The 10,550-nt window shown below is 40.9% G+C and overlaps 1 protein-coding gene across 5 annotated transcripts in view; it reads left to right on the top strand.

Annotated features, from left to right (window-relative positions):
• Nucleotides 1-6,953, top strand: part of LOC111268712 (glycoprotein-N-acetylgalactosamine 3-beta-galactosyltransferase 1) — a 21,120-nt gene extending 14,167 nt beyond the window's left edge. For all 5 annotated transcript variants that reach the window (XM_086971788.1, XM_086971787.1, XM_086971785.1 and 2 more), the window contains 5 exons: nt 518-781; nt 1,398-1,642; nt 2,188-2,393; nt 4,159-4,393; nt 4,744-6,953. In XM_086971788.1, coding sequence (XP_086827914.1) covers nt 518-781; nt 1,398-1,642; nt 2,188-2,393; nt 4,159-4,393; nt 4,744-5,073 — 1,280 coding nt within the window. In that variant the 3' untranslated portion in view covers nt 5,074-6,953. The remainder of the gene's footprint in view (nt 1-517; nt 782-1,397; nt 1,643-2,187; nt 2,394-4,158; nt 4,394-4,743) is intronic.
• The last annotated feature ends 3,597 nt before the right edge of the window (nt 6,954-10,550 follow it).

Raw genomic sequence — 10,550 nt, 5'->3', positions numbered from 1 at the left:
TATAGAGAGAGATAGAGATAGAGAGAGAGTCACTTAAATGTGCGAATATATTTTTGCTGATTTTTAGCGGAATTTTTCAAATCGGACACTTTACAACATAGTTTTCTTGAAAAAAATGAACGACTTTTTGTGCTTGTTCCCTGGCAGGCCGTTTCTCCATCGGCTTTTCTGCATAATCGGATTTCTTATCGTGTGATGTAACATCGGGGAAGGCCTTCAAATATGTTTTGGCGTTGCCAGAGGGTTCAAAATGAAACTGGCCTACTCTGACCGCTTTTTACAATTTGTAGTAGATTATATGTTTACATTCCATGTTTGTTAAATTATTTTGAATAGGCCAATCTCGTTTTGAGATCTTCACGAACGCCCTGCGTATCTCGATACTTAATTGAAGAAAACTTTCCTTTATATAACATTGCAATAATTTCCACTAACCCTAGGCATAGGAATCCTCTGCATACACATATCTGTATTTACAAAAAAAAAAGCTGACCTGGGATCATTTACCTGTTTGCAGGTATACTTTTCGGTTTCGGTACAGCGTATATTGCGCTATGCGTGGTAAGTCTGCGTCCGTTAAGTCCGCCCGTACTTGGATCGTTGGATCCTGCCGCTGGTGGTGGGATAGGTGGCGCCGAAGTATCGGCCACTGTCTCCTCACGCCGATCACTCCTTTATCCGCGTTCTGTCTATCAACACATTTCAGACCCGCATTCGGGGCATTCGATAGTGCTAGATGAAGATGCACCGGAGTCACCAGTTAGCTTCCATGAACATCGAGGTAACCGTGCGGTCGAACTAGCTAAATAGTACACACATTAAGAGACAAACATGCGGAGGATCGATCTTGTTGTTGTTTTGATCATTCTATTGTCATTACGCTGACCTACTATATTCAGGCCTCACTTGATGCAAGATGCTTTTCGACGAGCTAGGACTTTCTCGCCTTCCATCATCAACTTGCTCAGCGTACAACAAACGTCCTATTCATCCATAAAACATTTAATTCTCCAAGTGTTTTTTCAAGCTCTATGTTATTGAACGTATAAAGGTTCTTGAAGACTATCTTCATGAGACTTGATTTCGGATTAACTGCCTCCGTTGTTGGTACTGAACGACTTGCAATGATCGTACCTTCTGAGATTGGGAGGGTATCCGCATATGTAATTGCGTCGACCTATAGAATAAGGGGATTCGATTGCTTTTAGACTGTTCATTATGTAAACTGAAGGTCACTAGAATGTTGCACGCTGAACAAAATGAACTAAGTTTGTCAACGTATTGGAGACAAGACTGATATCCCACTGTTTACGTTTTGTTATTTGGCTATAGATAACTGGAACCCACTTTTTTTTTGTAATCGCGAGTACGTTATGTTGATGTGTGCACGTCTGCAGATTCTGCCCACGATACGGTGGCGCGTGAACTGGCTAAACGAGTTCGATTACTTTGCTTCATTCTAACGTCACCAAATACCCATGCAACAAAGGCGGCCCACGTGAAAGCGACCTGGGGTCGGCGCTGCGATCGGCTTCTATTTATGAGTTCTGTCAAGGACGATAATCTCCCTTCCGTGGCACTACCAGTTGGTCAAGAAGACCGAGATCACCTTTGGGAAAAAACCAAGTTGGCGTTCTCGGAGGTCTGTATAGTTATATAGGTTTGCTATATGGGTCAACTCGACTATAAATAGCTTGAACAGTTGGTAAAATAGAGCTAATACTGCCACATTGAAGATATAGCTTATTTCACTCTTAGCCAAAGCGTTGCTCCCCTTGAGCTTTATTGTGGCTCGATGTATTTCTTTTAGCTTGCATTACATCCTACGACTAAATACAATTCTCTGATTCTATGATTGATTAGTGAAAGCAATGCCAAAAATAATATCAACTACAAATTAAATCAAGCTTACTAGTATGCTATATAGGTTTTTTACGTACTGTTTTTGACGTACCGACTTAAACTTGCTAGTTAGTGGACGTACTATTTAGGCTGCACAAGTGAAAACTGAAAGGGAAACTGCGCGCCACTGCACTAACGAGTACCTGCCGGGCAGAACCATGTATTTTAGATTGGTTTATTTTGAAAATTGCGCCACAATGGAGTAGCAAGTATAGTTCCTGTGATATGAATACCTTCACTGGTTTAACGGTGACGATGATGTCATTTTATCGATTATCGTAACAGATATATGAACATCATTTAGAATCAGCCGACTGGTTCCTGAAGGCGGACGATGATACTTATGTCGTCATTGAAAATCTACGCTACTTCCTTAGCGCACATGACGCATCGGAACCAATCTACTTCGGGCATAAGTTTAAACCCTACGTAAAGCAGGGTTACATGAGCGGAGGGGCAGGATACGTGATGTCTAAAGAGGCCGTCCGAAGGTAATAATAATAAGAACAGTAATATCAATGTAACGAAGTATCAATAACGTTATAGTATCTCTACCTAAACATCGATAAATAAATAGCCTTATGTTGAACTCTTAAATCATCGTATTCTACCAGTCGCGTAATCTACAAATATCTAAATCAGTCGGGCCAAACATTGCGATGAATGGTCTGCGGCTTTTACAAGAAAAAACAGCATAACTTTTTTTTTTTGTTTCTGTGTTTCGCGAACGTGCTGGGGTTAGGTTATAGGCGAATTTCGCTAACTAATGAATATAGAGGCTTCAAATAGCAGGCTTCTATGTATATATAGTAGACCAGTGTGAAAAACTGAAATGAAGTTTAACTTGAAAATTTCGTTGACATTGAGACCAGATCAAATTCAACGGGTAGCTAATTACACGCGATAATTTGAAAAAATGCGCGTCGAATTGCGCAACTGTCTGCGTTCTACGCTCTTGACAATGGTAAACTCTGCGCTGAATAGCTCAGATAGAATCCAATAGAAGAAGGGAAAAAATGTTGTCCTCTAAATTTAGCGTCTTATCTTAAGTTTCATTCCGGCGCATTGAGCCAAAAGCAATAGGTAACATTGCAAAGACGAGAAACGCAGAGATAAATGAAATCCTATACGCTGACTTTATATGATATATGTTTTTAGTGCTATGCAAAGGAAGAGATGGCAAATATAAGCTGATCTCCGACGGAAGGTATATACAGATGGGCTATCAATACATTAGACGAAGCACAGGTGGGTTGGGTGAAAGGGCACGGTAGAGTTCGTATTGATTTACTACTCGAACTAGCTTGGCGGTTCTCTCTCGTATCTCTCTATTTGATCGAAATGACAACTCGAAAAATCGCCGCGAGTAGTTGAAGAGCAGCGGAATAGTTAAACTGACGGCACAACTGATAGGATAATACAACTAACCAGACAGACTCGCTCAGCCGGCCAGATAGGGTATAGCGCCCATTAGGTACGTCGCTTGGTCTGCCAGCTGGGCATTCAGCCCCCGCCATGATGCTACTGCGATAGGGTTTCTATCTGCGGCTGGCACCCTAATGATCGGTTCCGGCGACCTATTCACCCACCAATTGCCGATAGTATATATACGAATCGCATAAAAATATCGTCATTTGTTATAGTCGCAAAAAGCATTGCCTTTCTTTTGGCTGATGTTTTCTCTATAGGTGAACAATTTGTCGTATAGTTAATCCGGCAAACGTGCTTTTCTTCAGCTTCTTCAGAAATTTTTCTGTTCTAACCGCTTACAGAAATAGTACCCTTTAACGGAGCAAGCGATACGATATGCACCATCATCTGATATTGTAACAGTTTAAACAAATGAGATACATCTCATCTCACATTTTCTGGCAAACGAAAAGAATATTCTTACAATTTTTTCTTCTTCTAGTTAACTCCTGTTTTTTTTTTTTTCAATTTTAAAAATAGAAAGGAAATAACTAAATATGATGCTAATTAGCCTAGCACACGTTAAAACACGCTGGCCGTCTTTCGCGTTGAAGTAATCGTCACCACATTATTGAGGACATTATCTTGACGACTGAAATTCATTTTCTTCTCAGTTTGCTATCTGTTTTGTATTGCTCCGTTAGAACTACTTCTAATCATTGTCCCGAACCGATTCTTTGATCGTATGACAACAAGCGAGCAACTATTAGGCTTTATAAGCATATACGTATGTATAGTGTACACCCGTCATGTTATAACGAGTGATGTCATGGTCAATTTTTGAAGGTTCATCGAGTTTGGTATCCGCTCGAACCAAACAAAATGTCGACGCGACCACAACGGTGCGGAAGACGTAGAGCTCGGGAAGTGTTTAGCGGATGTAGGCGTCGACGCGGGCGATTCACGTGACGCTGGGGGCAGAGGCAGATTTTTCCCGCTCACACCTGAGGCTCATCTCATCCCGGGTCATATGCCACCCGACTTCTGGTTTTGGAACTATACCTACTACCCAATGAAAAGCGTAAGTGGCTTACGAGTTACTGAAGATCATATGGCGTGTATATGTATATATAGGTTTCTAGCTTAAATAGCTACAAATTACCCGAAGAATATGAGGCATACATGTCTCAAGGAAATATTCTCCCTAAAAAAACATTCGCTTCCTTCAGTTCTCGTTTAATTATGCACTCGTCTCAAAGGTTTTTCGTCTAATCATGAACATTATTACTCATTAGAAACACTAAATATATTCGCTTGGCACAATACATTATTGGAATTGATCGTAAGCCAGAAGATGTAAATATTGGTAGTTTCAAAAAGCTAAATTTAATGACGGTGCCTATTGTCCTCTGACCTTTTTCTGTTTTGCAGGGCATGGAGTGCTGTTCAGATACAGCTATCTCTTTTCATTACGTATCGCCAAACATGATGTACGTCATGGAGTACCTACTGTATCACTTGCGACCGTATGGAGTTGAACACTACATCGCTCCTTTACAACAAACTGAAGACGACACGCCTCATCAGCCGGCCACAACTTCTTCACGGTCATCATTGACTCGAAACGAAATCCGACAAGTATGGTCACTAGATGCGCCACAACGTCCCACGGCTAAAATGCAGGAGTCATCGTTGCAGTCGTCCACATCGTCAGCCACCAGGTTTAAGCAGTCTGGGGATTCGATCGGCAACGCTTTATGAGCATAAACACCGTAATAGCTATAGGAAACACAGTCAGTCGTCATATCCTGTGTGCGCTAGGATAAGTAATTTCACCTGCCGCCTTCCACTGACAGGATTCCTCCAAGTATAAGCGCAAGCGTGGGACGACTCGGCAGATGAGCAGTGCTGTGGATCTCCTATTGTAGGATCTCGCATGTAGGACCAAGCGGCCAATCACCGCTATTTCCTTGCCGACCTCAGCTTGGCATATATATATATATATATAATTTCTTTCTGGGCGGAAAGAATGTGGGCAGAATACAATGCATGCGACCGTTTCGTGTCGACTGTCAAAATATGGTAGTTCAGTAAAACTATGGTCGGCCGTTTTAATTTGTATGGCTATATATGCTTCCAACAGAAGAACAAGGAAGATGAATTACTTAATCAGAATGGGTTACCATACGTGTACAGCAAATTTCCGCTAACAAATAGGCCTACAAGGAGGATGCCTACATTCAAATGAACGTTCCAGACATGAACTCATTTTACTAATTATTGATAATCGAAGCGTTATCAATAAAAGCCGATAGGGAAAATATTTCTTGAAATTAAGTAAGGTCATAAAAAAAAAAATAAGTATATAACACATGGGAGACTCGAACTCACCACCTTTGTATGCAGCTTTTATTAACGCTATTATCGAAGCAAATAATACTAGATAACACAAGGCATTATATGAAAGCGGAAGGGAACTAACTGCTGCTGCTGATGATGAAAACGTGTAGCTGCTACACTCGCGCACTCACACAGTGACGATGTAATGCGACTAAGATGAAGCGATAGATACCTTCCATGATGAGATAATTGAACTTACACGAAGACCAAGGATAACGATAGTCTTCTGACAGTCTACAAACTATATCGATCCTGCCAAACTGAACAGAGAGAGAGAGAGAGAGAAAAAAAAAAAAAGTTGTTTTTTACGTATTTTTAACGTATAATCGAGTTCCAGTACTTAATTCATTCCATTTAGCAAGACGTGACATTGATGATTCTGGTGCTCTCGGCTGGTTGGCTCGGTACTTGCAACTAGAACGTAATATTGCCTCCTCTGTAACAACGTACAATACACCACATCGAAGCGTTATATAATTTTGACTTTATTATTTATATGCCTGTGACGACGAGATGTGTTCTAGCGTGAATGAAAATCAACGAGTATTTTCGTTATTTGTTTAGATTTCGTTTGTGTTTAGCTTCTGTTCGTCGTCTGGATCTATAGTAGGTAGATCATGGTTTTCGTAAGCTTGCTTCCAGTCACACTCAATGCGTTCGAGTCTTTTAAAGGAAGCTTCAGATACTAGTTAATGAGGTGTGAGTATGAGTACCGAGATGAAGAGGTAAAAGCGCTACAAATCCTTAGATGGTCACTGGCAATTTGCATACCATTCCTGTATTTGTAAATAATATTAGGATTCATGACGTAGCAGGCTTCAGCCGAAAACAAACGTAACACGATTATTATATGTCCATATTTATATATTAACCATTATACACAGGGAGTCACAATAATGTGAGAGCACGTAATATATGGCCGTGGAACTTATCTAATCAAAAGCAATAGCTTATTAATTTAGAAAATAATATACATAAACCAGATTAAATGGATTATTTTATGTGTGAATAACTTTTTGTCTCGTCAAAAGAGAAAGTATATATTTTGAAGCTCGGATTGCCTGGTACCAATTTGTCGCAATTCATAGGACATGTTGGCCGACGACGCTAATGCCAATGTACATACTATGTAGGAATGGATAGGCACGGGGAAAAAATGGCCGACAATGATAATTAATCAGTATTTATTTAAGCGTAAAGATAAATAAACTGAAGGGGTTCTCAAAAAAAAAAAGCAGAAATGCTATTTCGTCCTTATTCAACCGTCAGGTTCGTTACAACGACTACCAAAAGCTACAACCTGTTATAAGAAGCATGTAATGTAATGTAACTTTAGTATAAGGACAACGGTATTAAACAAAAATTCGCACACTCCAACCTCTCAAGAGTCAATGTAATGATATTCTAAGGACTCGCTTTAGATCGTCCGAATCCTGCTGTGTATACGTCAGCGTTCTTGCGTTGGCAGTCAATGGTGCGTTTGTAAATTCTGTGCTTCGATATATAATTCATGTTAGAAACAGAACACTGATATAATGAGCATTTATCTTTAAATATACAACAAACGCGATTGGCGGAGAAGAGAAAAATATGTAAGAGCAAGAGAATGACTCCTTAGGTGCCGCTAGCACAATGTCTTCTACCAGTCGTTTCGGTTCGCTTAAAAAGTAATTGCATCTCAGCACCTATGGCTGGCACCAGCTGGCTACCGATCTTATTCTAAACTTGCGTAACTTCCAGTCAATAAGAATGCCTTAAATTCACAGCTAGAAAGGGGCAAGTTGTCGGCATGCATACGCAGCCTGTATGCGCGTACACTATTCCTGTATAACAGTCGCGTTGCACCTGCACGCGCGGAGCATCTCGTCGCGAGTAAATTCAGCTAGTCGTACCTCACTATCGTCTGTTCTTTCAAATGGTAATTTGCGGTTCACAATATTACCCCTTCAAGCAAACTAACAGCTGAATTTGCCACTGTAAATTACGTTAGATAGAATTAGGATCGCATATGTCATTTGTCCTACGCATAAAAGCTCCTACGAGTCTCCGCCCCGCTGACTACTATAAATCGGTTTGTGCCAACCTCAATTTTATAGGTAGTGTGTCATGGTAAGCGCTGGTAAAGCGTTGCGAGGTAGAGTAGTGTATATTGCGATGCGCGAGAATTACTTGGCCTTAGTTTTCGTCCACACTTCTTGTGTTTCCGAATAAACTCATTGCCTTCAGACTTAATTCAGAACCTTAGGTCGGGCTGATTCATTTATTGCTTCTTAGTTCCGGAGGAGGGGGGAGGGGGTGCGAAAAGTTTATAGCACGTAATATTGTGTCTTGCTCACATGCGGCATATGCTATTGTTATAGCAGACAAAGTAAAAACTGAGTGGAGAGGGCACCGGATCAGAGAGACGATGAGTTGCGAGATCGAAATCATCAATAGCACAACGCATTGAGTGAAACAAAGCTCAGTGAAGTACAGGGTTTTTGCATCCAATGTTTTGTACGGTCGTGATCACTGGGGTGGAGTGGAGAGGGTGGCAGCCACACTCTGATACACTTTCGAAGTTCTTCGTGTATCGGAGTTTTGTCTGTCTAGCTGACATTCCGGAACTGTTCGAGTAAGCCCAATCCCACGCGAGGCAAGGCCCGCTGGTCCGATAGATTCCGTGTTTCCGTTTCCGGCGTACTGAAAACGTAAGTCGAATTCATTTGGAGGGTGCAGAAAGATTTAATGCCGTTGACGCGCACGATATCTTGTTACCTTCGGTACCGTTCTCTTCTCGTAACAGCTGCCAAGTACAATATATGCTAAGCCTGCTGAAGTGAATCCGGTGACCAACCGGCCATAGTGATTTATGGTAAAAAAATCTTTGCATGAAACCATGTGGTGATGGGGCGATGACAGGGAACGATCACAATGGGTCGGCGGATAGTGCTATTTTTTTTCGATTCAAATGGAGCACAACGTCTACCTCGTACTGAAACACACTTGACATTTTCCAATTTACAACAAGATACTGCCAAACTACTGACAATTTGGGTATTCTTTGCGACATATTGCACATGCAACTGTTTATTTTGTAGTACCTTTATGTGCTTTTAAGTTGTATGCGGTAATTTCTTAGTGGATCCAAAGGAAACTATCCTATTTTGACTGTTACAGCTTTATGGAACTTCTTAGTTGTTCTCTTCGTGATGAAAATACTTTATCGCCCTTTTGGGTTCGGGTTTACAGAAAAGCCGCATAATGTTGCAAACAATTTTGTTTTCTAAAAGCAACAAGTCGTCTCTAGCATATTCGTGTGCTCATTTTGCTTATTATTATTATAATAACAATATCCGTTCAAAATTTTCTGCCACATGTCTTGTAAAAACACTTGTATAAGTTAAAAGGGATATTATGTAATGCATAAATAGAGCACTGTTCTTCACGTAATTTTGTCTTGCTGAACGCTTAAGTAAATGTATTATTATAAGCCCGTTGAGTTCACGCGGCTGATAACTATCTATGACATATTAGTAGCATTTTATAACAAAACGTACGGGCAGAACAATTGCTTAAATAAGTACTCGTGCGCATGCGGGGGTACCCGACAATCCTCTAGAAGTTCAATCGGTTCAACCCTGTTGCCCGTTTGAGAGGTGCGATTCTAACTCTAACTCATCAGGATGCAGCTGTTTTTTGGAGCGTTGTTGGTAGATCGCATCAGAATTTTGATCCAGGGCCTTAACAGTAAACGTTCCTAAAATTCGTGAGCATCGTCCAGTCTCTACGAATATGAAACGCCTTCAGATGGCCGCGATACCGCCAGGATCGAGGGCCCAGATCTGGTGACTTCGGAATCTTCGAGTTGACATATGATGATGAAGTTGATAGAGCTACCCATAATAATGTAAGTAAACTCATCAGAACATGCTACCGGAGGCATTTTACGGATTGATTCAGTATATTTCCCGAGCTTTTTGTGTCGTCCTAGTATGTCTAGCAAAAAAAAAAAAAAAAAAAAACATAGCCAATAAAATTGTGCACTTGAGATGTTCCATTATCGATTTAAGTAACTGGCTCCTAGCTAACGTTTAAGAACAGAGCGAGATAGCCATTATTTGCGTGTCAGTTGTCGCTACATGTCGCTACCTTAATAGACTTCACATGATTTTAGAACGCCGATAGATATTCTACTCCTAGCTACTGATTGTCAGCGCTTAAATCGGCGGCTGCTGGTCTATTTTGAGTTGAGCTCGTGAATAGCTATAACTATGTCTAGGAAACGTTTAGAGTATTCAAGCTGTTACGAGGTTGGAACGATGTATTAGGTCGGACTTTATGTAAAGGTAATAATGTTACGCGTCGTTATATTTGCTTTTAGACTTTCGTCCACCGGCTCCTATTAATTCATTTATGTGAAACGCTAGCTTGCTAATCCATATAACTTGACCGCGATAGCCCTCAGTTGAAAACATACGTGCTCATTCAAAGAACATTGCATAGGTGAAAACATAGAAGAAGAGATCATCTTCTGGAAGAGCTGTTTTAAAGTTGGCAGACTGCTTTTCTGTCTTCAGAGAAAATTGAAACAGCGTGCACCTTTTTCGAAGTATTGTGAGGTCCTTAATGAAGTCACTCCCGAGTTACTTCATGCGGTGATCGCCTCGACCCTGAAAGCCCGAAGCGCTGGACCTACTCAGGAGCTTATCTTACATGGAGACTCCAGCGTGTTGTTAAAGCGTTCGGTCTCAGCACGCAAAATCAAAAAACTTGGAAAAGCCTGCCCCGCCATTAAACAGTTGGTCGGTTCTTGTACCTAATATCAATTTTGAACCTTCTCTGTAAGCATATCCTGC

Source organism: Varroa jacobsoni, unplaced genomic scaffold (assembly GCF_002532875.2).
Source record: "Varroa jacobsoni isolate VJ856 unplaced genomic scaffold, vjacob_1.0 scaffold_1312, whole genome shotgun sequence".
Taxonomy (NCBI): domain Eukaryota; kingdom Metazoa; phylum Arthropoda; class Arachnida; order Mesostigmata; family Varroidae; genus Varroa; species Varroa jacobsoni.
Note: the sequence above shows the minus strand (reverse complement) of the source record. Positions and strands in the feature narration are given on the sequence as shown.